At 41.0% G+C, this 22901-nt stretch overlaps 1 protein-coding gene across 2 annotated transcripts in view; it reads right to left on the minus strand.

Moving 5' to 3' along the window:
- Positions 1-22901, minus strand: part of SIPA1L1 (signal-induced proliferation-associated 1 like 1) — a 206981-nt gene that overhangs the window by 66686 nt on the left and 117394 nt on the right. For both annotated transcript variants that reach the window (XM_006884722.1, XM_006884723.1), the window contains exon 9: positions 19470-19739. In XM_006884722.1, coding sequence (XP_006884784.1) covers positions 19470-19739 — 270 coding nt within the window. The remainder of the gene's footprint in view (positions 1-19469; positions 19740-22901) is intronic.

Raw genomic sequence — 22901 nt, forward strand, 5'->3', positions numbered from 1 at the left:
AATAAGCTGTGGTGGATTTAAAGTACTTTAGTCCTCGATCTTTTCACTTCCCTGTTGTGCATGCTGGTGAGCAGAACTCCTGTAAAACTTCTGACCATGTAATTTACAGAGATCGTGTTCATGGAGTCCTTTTCTGATGATCCTCTGGTAACAAAGTCAGTTTATACCACAGAAGAGCTCCTTTGCACAGTCAAGAGAATGTAGCAATTCATCACACTCAGGTAATAGGCTGCCACTTCACAGCCGGTGGCAAGTCATTAGGTGTTCACAGCCTGGCACACACCCCGGGTTCCTCTGGAGAAGAGGTGATTTTAAACCCAAGGGTGAGTCTAAAGGCTAATAAATAAAAACTGATTGCAGACAGGACTGGCTGCATAAGTCCTGGGTCTGGTACAGAAATAAAATGTGGGACACCTTGTATTTAACCAAGTGTAAGACTTGTTTGATTCAATGTGGCCATGGCCAGTCCATTCACCTCACTAATGTCTAGAATGCTGATGGTTCATATGTTTTAGTTCATTTTTCACAATTTCTAGTTTTCCAACATTCATACCTTGTACATAGGTTGCAACATCATAATAGATGGAGAAAACAATGAAACTGTTAACAACTTCATCTTATTTGGATCCATAATCAACACCCTTTGTACCTACAGCCAAAATACAATCTGGAGATGTACTGGAAAAGTCTGCAGTTATTAAGGTATCACTGCTCCTCCGCAAATTATTAATGAGCAGTGATAGTATTTTGAAGACTAAGGTGTGCCTGATTCAGAACATGGACTTTTCAATCATTTGCTATATACCTGAGAGCTGGACAAAGAGTATGTGTGACAGAAAAACTGATGCCTTTGAAATAAGGTGCATAACCCATGGACTGTCAAAAGAACAAACAGATACATCCTGGAGAAAGTACAGCCAAAGTGCTCTTTGGAGGCAAAGATAATAAAGCTTGATCTTGTATAGTTGGGGCATGTTGTCAGGAAAGACTACTCTTTGGAGAGAGACATTATGCTTGGAAAGGTGGAAGGTTCGCCAAAGAGACATGGACTGACACAGAGACTACAGCAAAGGGCTTGAGTAGTCAGAGACTTTGAGGATGGCACAGGATAGGACTGGATTCAGATCAGTTATTCATAGGGTCACTATGAATCATACTTAATTTCACGGCATGTAACAACAACAACTGGGCCTTCTGAGCGTGGTCCTGGGTGACGAACAGGATGCACTGGTGTGAAGTGTCCCTGGCTACAGTACAAGACTGGTCCCTTAGTGTACAAAAACACACACACAAATATTTCCTGAGGGTTGTCTGTTTGGTGGTAGATTTCACATGTAGCATGGGGACAAAGAGTAAAAGACTATGGCGTCTTGTGGCCTTGATGAAAATCTCAGCTCCAACAGTAGCTAGCTGTGACTTTGTAAAAATGATTTCATCTCTTAATCCCCTGGCATTTTTATCTGTAGGGGCCAGCTTTCAAATGGCACCCACTATACTAGATTGTTAGGAGGATTAACTGAAGAAACACACATGAAGGACTTTGAAAAGGACTGACACAGAACATAAATTCAGTCAGCATTACCTGTAATTTTAAAGGAAAGCATGGGGAGACTATCACCATCATGAGAGTAAATAGTGCAGTGAGGGGCTGAGACAGACACAATGTGGCTGAGAGGTCTGAGGGAAAGACTTTCTGAAAGAACTAAGTTAGAAATGGGTTTGTAGGAAGCCAAAGCTTTTCTCCTAAAACACGCATGAGTACACAGGAATGTGAGGGGTGTGTGAGCCTGCAGGACGGCATGCTTGGTCAGGCAGGGGCCATGGGCGCTGGGTGAGAGGTATGTGGGAGCCACGGAAGAAGCAAAGCGGGGGCGCTGCTAGGAGATCTCATGTGCTAAGTCCAAACATCTGTTAGGAAAACAGGGAAAAAAGTTCTAAAGCAAAACAGTTATGTGTGTGGCTTTTTTTTTTTTTAAATTTTCCTTTTGCAAATATGCATGAGAACTGAGAGAAAATTTAAAAAATAAACATTAGAAAAGAATCCAATATTTTCTCACCCATCGTTGTTCAATTGGTACCAATTCACAGCCGACCCTTCACTGGGTTTCCAAGGTTCTAAAAAGCATTTCAGGAGGCATCTCTGTTGGCCCCGTGGGTAAGGAGCGGCTCTGCCAACCCCAAATCAAATAGTCGGAATCTACCAGCTGCTCCTCGGAAGATGGGCAATCTCCTCCATGTAGTTTATACTCTGAAAATCCACTGGAGGGTTACCTATGAGTTGGTTCTGATACAATGGTACGTAACAACAACAATAATAAACAGAGTGGGAGGAGACTGTCCATCTTTCTCCTGTGGAACTCCTGGTGGATTTGAATTGCCTAAGAAGCATAGTCTTTGAGTAACACCCAAATACTAGTAATCTCTTTGACCAGCCCCGTCTTTTACCAACGTTCATGAGCATTTTGAAAATCGGGCTCTGATGCATAGTCTGTAAGGGATTTTGCTACTAATCCAAAGCCTGTGTCCCTCTGGCGATTCAAATCTATTAGCGGCTCCTGGGAACAAAGATGGGCAATCTTTTCCCATGTCCAATGGGAGTCCTTTCTGACTTGATGGCAGTGAGTTTGAATATATAAATATTTTAAAAGTCTTTTGAGAGACAACCCACCCCCCTTTCCTTTTTCTGTTAAACTTTTAAAGTCTGGAAAAAATGAATTCTTACCCTATCCCATCCTATAAACAAAAACAGAGGAATGAGAAGCTGAAACACAGAAAAGCACAGTGTCCTCTGCTTGTTGTGGCTGTCCTTGTGTACCTTCCTCTGACTGTCCCAAAGCACTAGCCTCCTACTTATGCCCTAAGCTGACACCACACCAGGAGACAATAACAGAGCTACCATATAATCTACTTAATTTACCCACAGGGAATTCTACCGGTGTTAACACTCCTCCATTTAGGATACTTTTCAGTTTTTACAATGACATCCAAGTCTCTTGACAAACACACATCGTTAATTATGTTCAGAACTACAACATCCCTTAAACTTTGGAGTCTGATTTTACTTAGTACCATTTTCATAGTATGTCAGAGTCATCATAACAGTAGACGTTCAGTTTCTAAGTGAAAGGCTGGTAATTTACATCCACCAGTAGTTCTGTGGGATAAAAATCTGGCAATCACAGAGAAGAAAACCCTAGAGGGTTCTATGAGGATGCAAAGAGTTGAAATCAACTCCATGTCACACAACATTACCATTTTTCAAAATAATGGAAAATTAATAAGAATCAAACAAAAAGCAAGAGTTAAGAGATTATTGTAATCAGCAGTCTGATTATCGTTAGGAGTGGAGATGGGTAGGAAGAGTTCTTATAACGACCACAAGCAGAGCCACAGGTAGGAATCAACCCCCAGCACTCACCACTCTCTCCTTGTGCGTTCCCTTAACATTAGCATGTTGCAGAATTTTGTAAGACTTCTGCCAGCTGCAAGGAGCATTAGTAGGGTCATCCATAGCATGTAGCTGTGTTTCTATACTGCATACTCAGCAAAAGGTGAAGGTCTCTGGTAGCTGGAATTCACCAACAGCTCCATGGCAACAAGACAAGCAATCTTCTACCAGTACGATTTATGTTGGAAACTTAATGGAAGGTTTCTATGTGTTACAATCAACTCAGTGGAAGGAAGAATCTGCAACTGCCTGGTCAGCGACTGTTGTTTTTTAGCACAGAAGGCACCCTGAGCTCCATGGTACTAACATGAAAAACGACCCTACAGTGGAAGATAGCTTCAAGGCTGCTCCTAGAAACAACTGGACCTTTCCACACCGGTCCCACCACATGCTCTGACTAGAGCCAGCTGAAGACTGGCTTATCAGCTCAGAGTGGGGATTGCTTCCTGATTCCTGCTATACCCAGTTTGAAGCGTTTCACTTTCACATTCCTCTATTTGCTAAACACCTGAGAAACAATAATAACAGCAACAAGCAACTCCTATTAGCTAAGCCTACCCAGTAGGCTGTGCTAAGAATTTTGTCTATACCAGGAAATCTTCACAATGAAGTGAATGAAAGACTGAGATTGGCATCCCATTTGATGAGCAGGGGCACTGAACAATACAGGATGTAAGACGCCTACTTCCAAACCTGTCAAGTAGTAGAGACAGGACTCAAACCATGGCCCATGGCTGCAGAGCCTACACCTTTCGCTGCCTCTGCAAGGCTCGGGGCTTCTGCAGAGAAGAAGGAATTCCTGGTGGGAAGGTCTGCTTAGGCCGAGTGCAGAGGGGGACTATTGTGCATTCCAGGTGCCTGTGCTGGGACCACGCTGGAACACCTATGCCTTACTCCCTGGGTCATTCTGGAGTTTTGGAAGAAGGAAAAAATACCCCCAAAAATGGGGGGGAAGAGGGAGACATGATAACCTTGAGTTATTGCACACATTTTCCAAATGTCTGAAAGAGGAACTATTTCTAAAACTGCGAACTTGCAAATCATTTAAGCACTAACTTCAAAGCGTGTGCCAGCGTAGGTGAATCCCTCTGAAGAGCTGGTAAAGGAGTGAAAGTGCTAGGTCACTGCATTCTCTTTAAGCAGAATATGGCCCTGTTTTTCTACCTCAGCTTGGCTGGCAAACACAATACCATAATTCAATTTCATCTCTATGGAAATTCAATCAAGAACCACTTACATCTCACTTACAGTCAATTTTAAACAAGTTTTAGCAGCAATATATGTTTGAAATAGAAGTATTCTAAACGTAGCCAACAGAAGTTAGAAAATTCTACTTAAACCTAGTTTTGCTTCTGTAACTTTATCAGAATAGTGTGTTTTGTTCTTATCTAACATTTAATTTGTAAAAAAAAAATTATTTCTTTTCTCTGGAACTCACTTAATTCTGCCTTTGGGTCTTTGAACAAACTCTTTTGTTGTTAAAGGTGCAGTAACTCAAGTGGAAGGAGCATATGCATAGTACCAATGGTTAACATACTTGGCTGGTAACTGAAAGGCTGGTGTTCACATAGAGGGTCTTCAGATGAAGGCCTATTAATCTACTTCTGAAAGATCAGTTGTTGGAAACCTTATGGAGCACAGTTTCCTCTGACATATACGAGGGCTTACCATGAGTCAGAATTTATGCAAAGGCCCCTGATTTGGCTTTTGGAATCACAAATGTAAAGGAGAGAACACTTATTCTGGAGTGTGGACTACCCATATTGTAGATGAACTCAGTTAATTGTCCTCCAGCCAGAGCTGACTCATAACTGACCCTCCTGGTGGTTTTCAGGGGTGGATGGGGTTTCGTGGATTAACTAATAATAAAGCAAAATAAAATAAAAAAGCTAATTAAAATAAAAGAAAATAGAAAGAAGAAAAAAGTATCATGAATCTACTGAATGCCAGCATTTGTCAGTGGGTCTAAAAATACAAAGATATGCCACAAAAATTAACAAGTGAGTCTAAAATGAAATAAAATAAATTCTATGAGGAAGGTGTTGGACATGAACACCATTCCCAGAGGGACAATTAAGTAGAGACGGGAGGAGAGTGATTGGGGAAATTAAAAAAGGCTTTGTAGTGGAGGCTTGGCTTGGGCTTGGTGTCAAAATAGCAGTGGGAGCTAAGCCGCCAAAGAGGGAGCAGGAGGCAGGGATTTAAGCAGCAGCAAATGTGAAGGATCAAGGAGAGAAAGAGAAAGAATATGACACTTTCATTCAACTGAAATTCTAAGCTTGGAGATTATGCTTAGAGAGTGGAGTGGAGTGGAGTGGAGTGGCGGAGGAGGAGTGAGAGGAATGGCTAAGTAGAGAACTCACAAGGGTCCTCACAGATCACACAGGGAGCTGGACTTAATCTGGTGGCTGGGATGAACCACAGAATGTAGTGAAAGGCACAGTACGAGGAGCTTTCCATTCTCATTCGATCATCCTGTGCAGAGTGCAGCACTGAAAGGGTTAAGGGTGGGAAGCCAGAGGGCAACTATTTAAAGAGGGAAATAATCTTAGTATGAAATAACAGTCCATAAGCAATGACTTATTGCAGAAGAGCAAAGACTACAGCCTCTAGTATAGGGCAAATCTTTACGTCAAGGAAACCAAAGGAAGCACCAGCAACATCCACGACAGAAGGAAAGAAAATGAAATAAAGCTGTGAACAGTTTCCTTTTAATTGCATTCACAAATATTCATGGGAGTAGCAGCCAAGAAATCAAAAAACATGATGCACTGAGAAAATCTGCTTTCAAGGACCTCTACAAAGTGCTGAGGAGCAGAGATGTCAGCTCAAAGGTGTGCTTGAAGCAAGTCATGGTATTTTTCTATGAATCACAAGTTGGACAATGAATTAGGGAGATCAAAGAAGAATCAATGTCTCTGAATTGTGGTGTTGGGAGAAATCTACTGACTTTCTCATAGACTGCCAAAAGAGTGAACAAATCTGTCTTGAAGAGGTACAACCAGAGTGCTCCATAAAGGCAAAGATGATGAAAGCTCATCTCACATATTTTGGGCAGTCATGGAAAAAGACATCGTTCTGGAAAAGGCAGAGAGTCAGAGAAGCAGACTCTCAACTTGGCAATGTGACTGTAACTATGGTCTTGAGCCATGGCACAGGATAGGGCAAGGTTCAGACCCATTGTTCATAGGGTTGCTATGTTGTTGTTATTGTTAAGTGCTGTCGAGTATGACCCAGAGTGACTCTGTGAACAATAGCTCTGAACGTGTCCTATCCTGTGCCATCTTCACACTTCCTGAGCCCATGGTGTCAGTCTTTCTGCACATCATGTCCTTCTCCAAGGTATAGCCCCTCCTAGCAAAATGTCTGTAGTAGGTGGGGTGAAGCTTTATCATTGTGTCCTCCAAAAAGCACGCTGGCTGTACATTCTCCAAGGTATATTTGTTTGATCTTTTGGCGTCCAAAGGGTGTTTAGTAGCTTTCTCCAATACCACTGTTCAAAGGCATCAATTTGTCTGTCATCCTTATTCACTGTCCAGCTCTGAGATGCATAGCAAGTGATTGGAAAGTCCATGGCCTGCATCAAATGCACCTTTGTCCCCAAACTGACATTATGACTCCTCAATAATTTGGAGGGGTCCCTAACTGCACCCTTTCCCAGTGCAATGTATCTTCTGGTTTCCTGACTACTGGTACCAAGGGTGATGACTGCGGATAGAAGTAAGATGAACTTGTTGACAGTTTCAGTCTTTTCTCCATGTATCATCATTTGAGTTGCTATGAGTTGTAGTCAATCTGAGGGCATGTAACAACAATAATCAAAAGATGAATTAAATTAGGAAAATTAGAGATTTCTGCAGAGTACTGAAGAGCAACAATGTCAGTTTAAAGTGTACCTAGTACAAGCCATGTTGTTATGTGCTGTTGAGTTGCCTATGATTCATAAAGATTCTATGTACAGCAACTCTGAAGCCTGCCCTGTCCTGAGACAATCTCACTGACTCTGACACACCTACCCTCATTGTGCCAGTTAATGTATCAATCCATATCGTGTGGGTCTTCCTCACCTGCACTGTCTCTCCACTCGTCGAAGCATGCTGTCCTTCTCCACGGACTGGTACCTGCTGGCCAGAGATGGAGTTTCAAAATCCTAGCCTCAAAGGAGAAACTTGGTTTCACTCTCTCCAGAGAGCTGCACAATGATTAAGGATGTCAGAAGAAGAATTGACACCTTTGAGTCATGGTGCTAGAGAATAGTGAACATATCATAGAACAAACGGCTCTGTCCTGAAGAGAGTGAAACCAAGTTGCTTCTTGGAAACAAGGATTCTAAAGCTCTGTTTCACCAACTTTGGTTATGTTGCCAGGATGGGCCAGTCCTTAGAGAAAGACATCATGCTTAGCAGGGTGGAGGAACAGTGCAAGAGAGGAAGACCTCAACCCCTGATGAGATGGATTTGACTCAGAGACTGGTGTAATCGGGGTAGGTGTGTTGGAGACAAGGTTGGCTCAGGATAGGGCAGGGTTCGGAGCCACAGTACACAGGGTCATTATGAGTCACAGGTGACTCGAAGGGAATGAACAAAACAATAATAACAAGCAATGATATGAGAGAAGTGTAAAACTGAAAAACTCAAGAAAAATTAAGTTCTTGACAATTAAATGCATGTGGATGGGAATGAAGGGGGTGGGGAAGTTAATGCTCTGAATACAGTGGTAAAGCCATCCACTACAATAATAGAGAAGAGGTGGAGGGAGTGGCAGGTGAGACTTAAAAGAATTTAGACTTTGAGTGTGAAATGTTTGTGGGACCCTTGAGTGTAGATGTTAGACATGGAAAAGCAGTCAAGGCAAAGCACAATGAAGGAACTCTCGACAAAGACTATGGCTGCAGTGAATGAGGTTGAAGTCTATAAAGACACTGTCGTATGGAATTTGAAAAATTAGAAAAGAATAATTAGAAACAAATATTTGGGGTTCCAAGACAGGTATAAAGGGTTTTTCTTGTTAGGTGCTACTGAGTAACTAAAATGCATACTGTTGCTGTTATGTGCTGTTGAGTCGCCTGTGACCCAAAACAACCCTATATATAGCAGCTCTGAAGCCTGCCCTGTCCTGAGCCAGTCTCACTGATTCCAACACGCCAACCCCTATATCCGAGATCTTCCTCTTCTGCACTGTCAGACCACCCTTCCCAGCCATGGACTGGTCCCTCCTGGTCACATGCCCAAAGTATGTGAGATGAAGCTTCAAAATCCTAGCCTCCAAGGAGAAACTCGGTTTCACCCTCTCTAAGGCAGATCTATTTGTTTTCTTGGAGGTCTTAGAGTATGTTCAAGACTCTTCTCCAGCACCACAACTCAAAGGCATTGATTCTTCTGTCATCCTTAGTCATTGTTCAGCTTTCACAAGTAATTGCAATGAACAGATGTGAACTTTGCTCTATCCAACACCATACTCATAATCTCTCATGCTAAAGTTCACTGTGGTAGTAATTGTGTCCACTCATCTTATTGAGGGATGTTTGAGGAGAAATAGAAAACATCGAAATTAAAGTGTTTGGAAGATAAAGAAAAGAATTTTGAAGAAGAAGAGAGTGTTGAAAAGTATCAAATAAGCTAAAAACTGTACAGTGACCCTGGCTTTAGACCTATGGAGGTTAATGGGGATCTAGCCAGAGGAATCTCAGGACCTGCTGAAAACTCATGGCGGAAGGATTCTCATGTCAAGTCACCCAACTCTCAATCAGACTGGTATTTGGAAACCTTAAGCACCAGAAATTATGACCATAGTTAATATTCTAAAATAAGAAAGAATAAAAACCAAATGAGGATCTGAAACTAGAAAACACCACAAAGGAGATTAGCTGTGGACACGAATGCATTAACAGAGAAATTTAAATGCATTTCCTTAAAAATAAAGATTAAATGGCACATGCTCTTAAGAGACCTTTTATTTATTTAACCAGCGGTTACCAGGCAGTCTTTGTCATGAGGAGCTAGCATCTATTAAGAAGAGGAGGAAAACAGGAGAGACACAAACGGTGCAAACACAATCAGCCATAAAGAGGAAAACACGCTCCAGCCATACTTTTTGCTTAAAGGAGAGGGGGTTGGGAGAACAGCTTGGAATTCAGATGAAAAATCTCAAAGCAACAATAGTTCAGTGCGATCCATTACCAAATACTCATACAAATGCTGAAAAGACTTCATCTAAGTCAAGGAGAACTTCTTTATATACTATGACGCCCATTGTTGATGCAGAGTCCCTGAAATAGCTAAACTTCTCCGAGCAAATGAACACATACAGGGTTTTATTCTTGATCTCATGCTATGTTTTAAATGGTAATGTGCTAAATTCAATGTACCATACAGTTAGGTATTTTTACTTCAGTGCTATCCTTAAATTCTAGATAAATGTGAGATGAAGTAGTGATATTATCTAGTTCTGCTGAATGAATATTAACTCTGTTAATATATATTACTTCCATATATGTATGATCAAATCCTACACTTAAAGACACCTGAAGAGCATATTCTAGAACTGAAATAGACTTAAAGCTCACATATGAGAATCAAATGAAATCTGAATTCATTCTCTTTGATGCCAAATGGGTCAGCTTCTTGTAATGTATAGAGAATACCATCCAGCTAAAATTCTTGTAAAAATTTCAACAGCAAACACAATGTCAATGAAGGAAAGTGTGAAACATACATAGTACATACTAACTTCGTAAACAAACAAACAAATCCCCCAACAACAACATCAGTAGCATACATATAGTCTATATCCAGTGAGTAAATTGCTTGTCTTCTGGAAAATGTTATTCAAATATATGTAACAAGAAAAAAAAATTCCAATAGCAACATTTTTAATAGGTCATAAAAATCTTGACTTTGGTATTAAAGGAATGATAATCATCTAGTCAACACAAAACACTTTAAAAATAATTATTTTTAATGACCTTTAAATCTGGATTATTGTTGCTGTTGTGTACCATCCAGTCAGAATCAACCCACAGCTGAGCCTCCAGTGGGTTTTCAGTAGTTGCCTAGAATTCAAGAAAAAGTGTGCTGCTACAAGCAAAGCTATGTTTTTATCCAGAATAAACTGTGATTACAGTAGGCAGATGTGTTGTTAACATAAGCTTAATATTTATTTATTTCTGTAGATGAATACAACTTTTCCAAAGTTTTTGGAAACGAAATGATATAAAATAAGCATTAAAGCAATACTTTAGAGAGTATGAGTGGTCTAGTGGCTATTAGCGGTGCTGCAATCCCGAAGGCATGAGATTCAAAGCCACAGGCTGCTCTATGGGAAAATGATGAGCAATCTCCTCCTGTGCTATTACCTACCTCTGAAAACCTGTCAGATGGTCAGCTATGGGTTGGTTCCGACTCAACAATATACAACAGGGCAATGCTTCAGTTTTAAGGGCGACCCGACTGAGTGTGGAAACTACAGAACAATCTCATTGATTTCACATGCAAGCAAGATTCTACTGAAGATTATCCAAAAACGACTGGAACAGTACATCAGCAGAGAACTGCCAGAAGTCCAGGCTGGGTTTAGAAGGGGTCGCGGTACTAGGGATATTGTAGCTGATGGTAGATGGATCTTGGCTGAAAGCAGAGAATACCAGAGGAATGTCTATCTGTGTTTCATTGATTATGCAAAGGCATTTGACTGTGTGGATCATAACAAACTGTGGCTGACTCTGAGAAGAATGGGAATCCCAGAACATTTAATCGTGCTAATGCGAAACCTATACTTGGACCAAGAGGCAGTCGTCAGAACAGAGCAGGGCAACGCTGCATGGTTCAAAATTGGGAAGGGCGTACGCTAGGGATGTGTCCTGTCTCCATACCTTTTCAACCTGTATGCAGAGCAGATTATCCGAGAGGCTGGGCTCTATGAGGAGAAGCGTGGCGTTAGGATTGGTGGACGATCTATCAACAATCTGCGTTATGCAGATGACACAACCCTGCTCGCTGAAACTGAGGAGGATCTCATGTACTTACTGCAGAGGGTCAAGGACTGCAGCCTTCAATATGGACTGAGGCTCAATGTCAAGAAGACAAAAATTCTCACCACTGGACCAATCGGTAGCATCTGGATGGATGGTGAAGAGATTGAGATTGTTCACAGCTTCAGTTTGCTCGGCTCCACGGTCAACACTCGTGGCACCAGTAGCCAGGAAATCAAAAAACGTATTGCGATGCGAAAGTCTGCGGTTAGGGACCTCTCTAAAGTACTCAAGAGCAATGGTGTCTCTCTGGAGACTAAGGTGCACCTGATACAGGCCATGGTTTTTGCAATCACTTGTTATGCATCAGAGAGTTGGACAATGACTAGGGAGGATAGAAGGAGAATTGACGCCTTTGAGCTGTGGTGCTGGAGAAAAGTACTGAATGTACCATGGACTGCCAAGAAAACAAATAGATTCATCCTGGAGAGGGTTAAACCAGGCTGCTCCTTGGAGGCAAGGATTCTGGGGCTTCGCCTGACATAGTTTGGACATGTTGTAAGGAGAGACAGGTCTTTGGAGAGGGACACTATGCTGGGAAGAGTGGAGGGACAGCACAGGAGGGGAAGACCCTCTATGAGGTGGATTGATTCAGTGACTGGGGTAATTGGGATGGGTGTGTCAGAGACAATGAGATTGGCACAGGACAGAGCAGGGTTTAGGGCTGTTGTACATAGAGTCACTATGAGTCGCAAACGACTCCACGGCACATAACAACAACATCACACCCAAGATATCACTTCAAAATATTTTTGAAGGTTATCCAAAAATGAGTGGGACAGTATATCAACAGAGAACTACCAGAAATATAAACCAGGTTTAAAAGAGGCCGTGGAAGTAGAGAAATTATTGCCATGTCAGATGGGTGTTGGTCGAAAGCAAAGAGTCCCAGAGGAATATGTGTTTTATACTATACAAAGGTATTTGACTGTGTGGATCACAACAAACTGTGGCTAACCTTGAGGAGAATGGGAAACCCAGAACATGTGATTTTGTTTATGCGAAACCTATACTCGAAGCAGGAAGCAGTCCTCAGAACAGAGCAAGGAAACACTACATGGTCAAAATCAGGAAGGGACTGTATCAGGAATGTGTACAGTCTCTATACCTTTTCAATTCCTATGTGGAACAGATCATTCTGAAAGCTGGGCTTCATGAGAAGGAAAATGGCATCATGATTCGAGGCGGACTCATTAACAACCTACGTTATGAAGATGACACAACCCTGCTTGCTGTAACTGAGGAGGACCTGAAGTGAAGTCCATCTCACATACTTTGGGCACACAGGAGGGACCAGTCTCTGGAGAAGGACATCATACTTGGAAGGGTGAAGGGACAGCACAGGAGAGAAAGACCCCAAATGAGATGGAAGATGGACTGACACAGTGACTGAGGTAATGAGGGTAGATGTGTCAGAGTCAGTGGCTCAGGACAGCGCAGGCTGCAGAGCTATTGGACTTGGTTGCTAAGAGCTGCAAGTGACTTGAAGACACATAACAAAAACCACAACAGGCTTGAATCAAGGGAAGAATACTCTACGACTCTAGCCATTTGTTTTCTCCTCAATGGCAGCTAACAACAACTTTAAAAAAAATAAATAAAAATTTTATTTTAATTGTGATTTTAATGGTTTACAGAGAGGTCATATTTTCATTGATTCATTGCTCCACATTTTACCCCCTTTCCCTTGCTTCCCCTAATTCACTTTTAAAAAGTATTTATTTATTGTTGCACAATTTCATACATACTCCCTCCCCCCAGTCCTCTTTGCAATGATATACCTCTTTTTCTGGGCTGTTGCCATACATATAACACCCAGTAGTAACACATTCCTGTTAGACAGTTCTTTCCTTCATCTTTTACAATGTAATTATCTCATTCCCCTTCCAAGTCCCCTTATCAGACATGCTTTATAACAGTGGTGCTGCAATATGTCTTTTTGTGGCTGAGATATTTCACAACAAAAGCTTTGCAGTTCCATCTCAAAGGTCCATTTCATGCTTTATAAATGACCCAGGTATGAATATAAATGGCCTACAGGACAGGTCTCACATATGGAGTAGAGTCAAATGGACAAGAAAAGCCCTAGTCATGGCCTGATCTATTTTATCTTAGGAAGTTGTTTTGTTCTCAGCAAAATATAAAGGGAATGCTTATTAAATTAAAATTTTATTTTTTTTAAAAAGGAATGCTTAGCCTTTTTTACTTGTGTTTTCCTACATTTCGTGGAGGAAATATTGCAAGGTAAGCTTTTTGAATCTATAATCTCAGTAAAAGATTCCCACTTTCTGAGGAATGTCATGCGTCTCCCTTACATTAAAATATTTCAGAAATTGTAGTGAAACAAAATTTCTCAGGTAGTATCTTCAATTAATGACTTAAGAGATAAAGAAGAATTTTCTACTAAAAATTAGGAATGATGGGATAGTAAATTGACTTCAAAGCTTTTACAGAAAAAGGGGATACATCTAATTGCAACATCGTTCACAAAGAAGAGACTACACATTTAATGAGACACATAATCTTAATATCCTGAAAATGTAGAGACTTTGCAAGTCACTCAAGAAATTCTCTTTTACAGATTGAATTTCACCCTCCCAAAAGGTAACTTCAGGTTATCCTGTACCTGTGAAAGAGACCTTATTAGAAAACATGAGTTACAGGTGGGTTTTAAACCTCATCTTGCCTGAATAGTGTTTTATCAAGAAAGAGAATGGAGAAATAAATAAAGTCACATCGAGGGTAAAGATACCAAGAGAGGATGTGTCTAAAATCAAAGAATGTCAGGAAATGTTCAGGGCTACTAGAAGGTGAAAGAAAAAGAATGGGTTTCCCCTGGAACAGAGAGACAGTAAAAATTCATCAGCACTTTGAATTTTGACTCCTAGCTCCCAGAACTCTAATAAACTTCTGTTCTTTAAAGCCACTCACTTTACAGTATTTTGCCATGGCAGCCCTAGGAACAATGACACCATCATAAGATCTGAAATTCTAGTCCAGTATCCTAAAAGAAAAGCAGCAGCTAAGAAGCACTAGGGGGCATTAAGCTGAGGTCAAATTTCCCTGAGAAATCATCTTCAGCCTCATCTCTGCTGCTTTCATCTGTATTGCTTAGAGACCACAGGGCTACTCTTAAGAGTCTTAAGTGGCGAGTACTCACTTACATGCACTTTTCTCCTCGTGGAGTTAAGATGAAAGGCAGGGACAAGCACATATCAGAGAAATAACCTCTAAAACTCAAGTTCCATCTGGAAAAAACAGTGTTCTGTATTCTCTAGCACTGAAAGCTGATCACATCAAAAGACAGTAATTAGCTACAAAAAATAAATTTTACTTTCAGCGGTCACTGAAATAAGCTTTAGTCAGTGTTGAAGAAATGAAAGTGATCATGGACTAGAAATACATTCCGCTATTTCACTATCTGGAGCACTGAATAAAAGAAATAATAATTTCGCTTGTGAAAAGCCTGCTGACTATTCTGAAGAGAAGGAAAATAGAACTGATTGGAGGTGGGGGACATTTCTTCTCTAAACAAATGGTTTCCTAAATTCATCTTTCCAAATGTGGCCCAAACCATGAATTCCAGTTAACACACACCTTGGAAAGAGCCAAGTTTGGAATGTTTAGAACAAAGAATTTATTCAGAGAGCTGTTGGATGTTTTCCTCCTCAAAAATAATGTTAGCTACAGAACTCCAGATGGGAATGTGGCCACTTTGGAAGAGAGATCTTTTATTGAGATAAATAGCAAGGCTTTGTAAATAAATATCTGGGATTAAAAAGAGGAATTTTAAGAAGATAATTCTCAAAACACTCATTGCTATCACTTTTTAAAAATTATAAAAATTATTTTAAATGGTACCTCAGTAATTTTAAATAGTTAAGTGATGATATTTTACACGATAGTTCAAAAGTTAGACTAAGATAAAAGACAGTAGAGAAGTTTTAAAATCATCTGGTTTCTGTTCTCAAATTAAAGCAAAGGCTATTTGTGAGCATCATCTGGGAATCATTTTCCTTTGGCACCCTGTTCTTGCTGGACCTGGTTCCTGCAGCTCTCATGAATCAGGGTCACATTTTGGCTTCCAGAGGAATCTTCCTTCTACCCAGCACAGCTATAAGAACAGAGACCTCTCAGCTCTAAGACTTCTAACTCATTTTCAGTGAGAAGCTAACTCATTTTCAGTGAGAAGGCATTCAGCATTTAGCGACAGGAATCAGATAAGCAAAAGTCATAGGGAAGGGAGAGTAGATAAGGTAGAAAGAAAAAGTTGGCTTTCTACCAAACTACTCAATTCAATTGTCTCCACTCTTAGCTCTGAAACTCTGGTGGCCTAGTGGTAAGAAGATGCAGTGCAATCCCAAAGGCATGTGGTTTGAATCCACCAGATGCTCCATGGGAGAAGGATGGACAATTTCAACCTGTGAGATTTACTGCCTCTGAAAACCCACTGGATGGTCAACTATGAGGTGGTTCTGTCTCAACAACATACAACAACATTAGCTTTAGGCATTTGGAGCCATCAAGAGCCAATGATAACTAACTGATAATAAATTCAAGCTGCACTGAAGCCACTGGCAAAAAATAAGGCCCCAGGAATTTATGGGATACCAAATGAAAGGTTTCACATGACAGAGAGAGCCCTGACATGCTCACCAGTCCATGCCAGGGAATTTGGAGGACAGATACCTGGCTGATTGACTGGAAAAGACCCATATTTGTTCCCATTCCCAAGAAAGGTGACCCAAGAAAATGTGCAAATTATCAAACAGCATCGACAGTATCACATGCAAGCAAAATACTGTTAAGGATCATTACAAAATGGCTAGAGCAGTACATAGACAAGGCTTCCAGATGTTCAAGTTGGAATGAGAAGAGGCCGTAGCACCAGGGATAACATTGCTAATGTCAGATGGATCCTGGCTGAAAACAAAGAATGGCAGAAGAATGTCTATTTGTGCTTTATTGGCCATACAAAGGCATTTGACTGTGTGAATAATAAAAAATTATGACTAATATTGAGAAGAATGGGAACCTCAGAACACTTAATTGTGTTTGTGTGAAACCTAGACCTAGACCACCCGTGTGAACAGATCAAGGAAATGCTGCATAGTTTAACATTAGAGAAAGTGTACATCAGGGTTGTAGCCTTACTCCACACTTATTTAATATGTATGCTGAGCAAATTATTTAAGAAGCTGGACTCTTTTAAGAATAAAGAGGCATCAGGATTGGAGGAAGACTTATTAATAACTTTTGTGATGCAAATGACAAAACCTTGCTTGCTGAAAGTGAGGAGGGCCTGAAGCACTTGTGTCAGAAGGTTAAACACAGAAGGCTTTACTATAGATTACATCAAAACATCAAGAAAACAAAAATCGTTGCCACTGGACTAATAGGCAACATGACAGACAGAAAAAGGACTGAGACTGTCAACGACTTCACCTTATTTGGAACCACAATCATTCACTTGGTACCAGCACTCAGGAGATCAGCAGATGAACTGCACTGGGAAAGTCTAAGGACCTCTCTAAATTGAGGAACAATCATAGTTTGAGAAATAAGGTACATCTGATTCAACTATAAACAACTTATAGCAGTTGTTGTTGTTGTTAGGTGCTACTGAGTTGAGTACAATTCACAGCAACTCTATAAACAGCAGATCTGAACCCCATCATAACCGGTGCTATCTTCACATTTCCTGACACACTAGAGCCCATGGTGGCAGTCACTATTGTAGAAGAGCTCAATGGCTTACTGGTTAGAAGTATGCCACCAATCCAAAAGCACACTGTTCAAATCTATTGGCTATTTTGTGGGAGACAAAGAGTACTCTGGGTGGGCAAATGGCTAAGTACTAACTACAGACAAGGTGCCATTGCAAACACACCATGATGCACCTCAGAATACCTGCTTAATAAGATTATTAAACTTCCAAAAGGTCACAGACACAGAAATCTCGCAGAGAAGTTCTACTCTCTTCAACAGCAATGTCACGAGTTGGAAAGGACTTGATGGCCACTAACAAGTTTAAATCTCTTATACTAGATTTTAGGGCTCTGGTGGCTTAGTGGTAAGGAGTTGTACTGTTAACCTGAAAGCTGGTGGTTTGAATCCACCAGCTGCTCCATGGAAAAAAGATAAACAATATTCTCCCACGTGATTTACTGCTTCTAAAAACTTGCTGGAAGGTCAGCTATGAGTTGGTACCAATTTGATGGCACATAACGACAGCATCAATTAATTTTAATTAACATTTAAAAATATCATTTAAATAGAGCTCTTGTAAACACAAGGCTTGCAATACACAAAAGACTAGAACTGAAACATGGTTGAGAAACATAAGAGGTATTTTTGCTTCTAACATTCAAATATAGACCTGGACTCTAGCTCAAAGTGCTATCTGTACTTTGTAAGAATTACAGACAAAGAAGTGACAGTACATCCATGTAAACACAAAGTCATCAGTGATCAGTTGCAAGGGATTCCCTTACAGCTTTCCATTTACTCACAGATCCTGGGTTTGCTACATTTTGGGTTCCCTCCATTCCCTTCCCTTTTGTTAATTTTACTCAAGTCTCAATGTTTTAACATGTCCCTGTGTTATGTCTTCTTACTATTTTCTTTTGACTTTCAACAGTAAAGTCAACACAACAACTCTACTAGGGCAGGGGTAAAAAGCTTACGTTTACTATCTGCTTTTCCTTATCCCGATTCTTCACCAACAAAATGGCACAAACAATTACTAAGCCAAACATCAGCTGCTACCGTCACATTACATAGCCTAAAAAGACTATCAACGCTAACCCTATGGTCAATGCCACCTCAAAGAGTCTGCCCAGCCTCAATCATGGGGGTCCTATGTGTGCAGTGAAGATTTCTGTAGATACTGCAGGAAAATGTATGAGTAAAGCACAAAATACCAGTACAGAGTTAACTGCTTTTCTGAATTCTATTCCCCTTATTCAATGACTTTACAATGGCTTTTAGAGTCGTTAGAGCATATAGTTAGGGAACTCTCCCAATTTCTGAGGAGTTAATGGTGGCAGTGTGAGGACTAAAGTGTGTCTTAATTTAGGCCATGGTTTTTCAGATAATTTGCTGTGCGTCTGAGAGTTGGACAATGAATAGGAATGACAGAGAATTGATGTCTATGAGCTGTGGTGCTGGAGATGAGCACTGAACATCCCATGGGCCACCAAAAGAATATGTCTTGGAGAGGGTGCAACTGGAGTGCTTTTTGGAGGCAAGGATGATGAGACTTTGCCTCACATATTTCAGTCTTGTTACTAGGAGGTGCTATTCCTTGGACAAGGACATGCTCGGATAGGTGAGGACTGGTGAAGGAGAGGAAGACCCTCAACCAGGTGGACTGACACAGTGACTTCTGCAATAGGCCCTAGTGTGTCAGAAAGTAAGAAGATGGCACAAGATAGGACAGGGTTCAAATCTGCTGTTCACAGGGTCGCTACGAGTTGTAGTTGAATTGATAGCACCTAACAACAACAGTGTGTACATCACAGCAAGTATACCTCTGAGGTATACTGGAATGGGTTCCAGGCCACCTCAATAACATGGACATGGAAATACAGTCAGTCTTGTGACTTTTTTGTTTCCCACTGTACATAAAAGTTATGTTTATACTATACTGTAGATATTAGACTTATTAGAATTTTATTATACTATTAGTTCAATAGTATTTTTTTTTAAATCTAAAATACTGTGAGCATTACCAAATTGTAACACAAAAGGTGCAAATCTATTGGAAAGATGATGATGATGTCAATACAGATGCATGAATCAAAGCTTCAGTTTGTATAAACTAAAACAAAGAAACACAAAACCATCCCCAAGACAATGCACAGTATCTTCAAACACAACAAATAATAAAATGAGGCATGGTTGTATGGGAAGGGATACAGCTCAGACTCTGGTTCTGGTTTGAATTCGTTTGGGGCACAGACCACAGGAGACTTCTAAAGGTGCACTTACCGCCTCTCCAGTGGACGCCCATCACTGGAGATGCTTCGAGGGATGTTGGCAGCTCTCTCGGGAGGAGGCATCTTCCCATCTACCTTTGAAGCATTCAGCCTCGAGGTCATGGGACTCTGCACCTGGGAGGGTACTTGAGGTGGATGAGGCCCCTTATTGGCGTTCCTCTGCCATTTGTTGTTATTTCGGAAAGGAAATTTGAATTCATAGGAAACCCCTTCATTCATTTTGTACTCCATCACAGGCATACGGTAAGTTTCAGAGCAACTCCTATTAGGGAGAAGGCACAAGGGGGGACAAAAATGAATACTGCTTCTCTCGACTGGTAGAATAACATCAATTCTTAATCTATCTATCTATCTATCTATCATCTATCTATCTATCTATCTATCTTTTTTCAAGCCCTCTTTCAATCATTTAAAAAACAAAACCAAACCCACACAGCTCCATACGGCACAGCTGGACCCGACTCCCAGCTGACCTTCCAGTGAGTATCCAGGTTGTAAATGGCATAGGAAGAAGGTGCTCATTTTTCTCCTACGGAGCAGCCAGTGGATATGTGTAGGCAGAAAATCGCCACCTTTTGAGTTAGAGGGGAAATCTCTATGTCACCTGAGCTCCCTTTCAATCATTACTGTTGTTTCCTGGTGAGCTGAAATAGACTCATAGCTGACCTCCAATGGGTTTTTAGAGGCAGTTAATCACACAGGAGAGGACTGACCATCCACAGAGCAGCTCATGGATTTGAACTGCGAATCTGGCTTGCAGCGCAGCTTCTTGCCACTAAACCACCAGAGTTCTTGCAATCATGAGGCACCATATTAATTTCCTCTCAAACAGAAGTCAAAGAAATACTATACTAGTTTCTTCCTTTACTTGATCCCAATTGTGAGTCTGAGAGCAGGGATCTTTACAAGAACAAGGAGACGCACAGTCCAAGGCAGGCAGGTTATCATGGTGGCAAAAGGGGAGGAGACCCTGAGCACGGAGTCTCAGAGCACGGGCACCATCAGCTTCCACACCCTTCAGTGGGTGTTAGGGATCGGGATGCCACAGAAGGCAAAGCCTAAAATCTGTTGACATCTCTTCTGATAGTCAAAGTGGGCAGAAATCTTAGAATTCTAACTGAGAGCCAAATTTAGAATGGGGGGGGGGAGCGCCTGGAAGAAAATGCCAACTAGGCCAAATACTGCAATTATCAAACCTCTAGTGAAGAAGCATAATTGGAAACCAGAGTTCTTTTTCAGAGCCAGAAATCTCCTGGAACAGCAGTATCCTCGTGACAGCTCAAGAGGAACAAAGGACAGAAGCCAGTATCTTCTGCCTTGGGAGTACCTCCACCTGTGTGCCAGTGTTCAAATCCCCAGCTGCAAATCTGGGACCCATTTTCCACACACTTCACCCAACCAACCAAGGAAAGTTCTGTCAGTTATTAGGGGTAGGGTGATCTATTCTCCCTAGAGCATCAACTCAAACTGTGTATTTGAACTTCATTTCATTAACTGAAAACTTTTCTTAGTGTTATTTCAAGGACTGGGGAGCAACCGAGGAACTTTTGAAAGAAACGGTTAGTATTAATTATGTAGCACAGTTCTTCAAAGGTCACTTTAAACAACACAAATGAACTACACTCGAGCTGATTCTGACCCTTGGTGACCCGCATTTGGGTTTGTGAGGCTGGAAATCTTCACCAGAGAAGATAGGCTCATCTTCCTTCTTCACGCTGAGTGGTGGACTGAACCACTCACCTTTCAGTTAGCAGTCCAACACAGAACACACTTCCCCATCAGGGCTCCAAAAGGCCCTTTACAGTAGTGCAAGGAAGGGAAGCAGAGCTGTGCAAGAGAAAGATGATGAGCCACAAAATAAGATCCCATTTTCTAGTGGACACATTAGAAAATAACTGAGAGAAAGGTTAACTCGCTAATACGTTGCATTTCACTAAGTAAGCAAGTGTTCAGCTGTTAACTCAAAGGCTGATGAACAGAATCCATCAGGAGACGAACATGGAGTCTGTGTGTATAAAGACTTCAGCCTTGGAAACCCTACGTCTGTTCTATTCCGTGTTGCTTGGGCAACTGGTTTGAACCCAAATATAATTTTAAAATTCAGTAATCATTAATAATTATTAATAGATAATGTTGTCGTTATGGGCCGTCAAGTTGATTATGAATCACAGTGACCCTATGTAATTTCTAGCTTCACTATTTCGGATAAAAATATGCCACAGCAGCACTCATCTTGTTAATAAGTATATTGTGGCAGTGTGATGTGGATTTTTCAATTCTTGAGAAATAGTATGTATCTGAATATCTAAAAAGGTGTTTTAAAACCATGCAAAGGCACTTCTGAAGACAGGCATAGCAAGTCTTTTGGAATCTTTGAGACATTCTACTCGAGAATCCACTCAATGGTCACTACAACATGATTTCAGCATAAATGTAGCACATTATACAGCATCTAGTCCTCTAGGTCTGTAAACATAAGAACCTTATACCAACAGGTTATTTCTAAAACTTTACAGTAAGTCATGGGAAAACTTCTCTCAGCCTCAAAATCAGGACTGGCTTTGCATCCTCAGCAGCTGTTGTAGTTTCAACACCTCAATGAATTAGATCATTTGTGCCCCTTTCTGTTAGCTGCTTCTTGTTCAGGTGCCATCGAGTATAACGCAGAGTAACCCTATGAACGACAAATCTGAATCCTGCCCTATCCTGTGCTATCCTCATCCTGACACACTTGAGCCACCTGCTTCAGTCACTGTGTTAATGATCTGATTGAGGGTCTGCCTTTCTTTTGCTGATCCTCTATCTTCCCAAGAATGATATCTCTTTCTAAGGAACAGGCTCTCCTAACGATGTGTCTAAAGTATGTGAGACGAAGCTCTGTCATCTGTGCCTCCAAGGAGCACTTGGGCTACAAGTTCTCCAGGACACGTTTGTTTATTCTTCTGGCAGCCCATGGATGTTCAGTCCTCTTTTCCAACACAATAGCTTGAAGGCATTGATTCTCCCTCTATGATCTTCATTCACTGTGCAGCTCTCAGATGCAAAGCAAGTTATAAAAAAGATCATTGCCTGCATCAGTCACAGCTTAATCCTCAAACTGACATCATTGGTTCACTGCAGACTTTCCCAGTGCAATACATCTCCTGATCTCCTGGTTGTTTTTTGATTGTGGATCCAAGTGAGATGAAATAGTTGACAGTTTCAATATCTTCTCCTGATGTTGCCTTCTGGTCTAGTAGTGAGAATTTTTGTTTTCTTGATGTTGAGACGTAATCCACATTTAAGTCTGTGGTCTTTGATCTACAGAAAACACTTCAATTTCTCCTTACTTTGAGGAAGTAAGGATGTGTCATCTGTATAAAGCAGGCTGTTATGAGTCTTCTTCTGAGCCTGTTACCACAGTCTTCTTTTTTTCCCCATTTTT

Source organism: Elephantulus edwardii, unplaced genomic scaffold, assembly GCF_000299155.1.
Source record: "Elephantulus edwardii isolate Elephantulus edwardi_28Jun2011 unplaced genomic scaffold, EleEdw1.0 scaffold00037, whole genome shotgun sequence".
In the NCBI taxonomy this organism is placed as follows: Eukaryota; Metazoa; Chordata; class Mammalia; order Macroscelidea; family Macroscelididae; genus Elephantulus; species Elephantulus edwardii.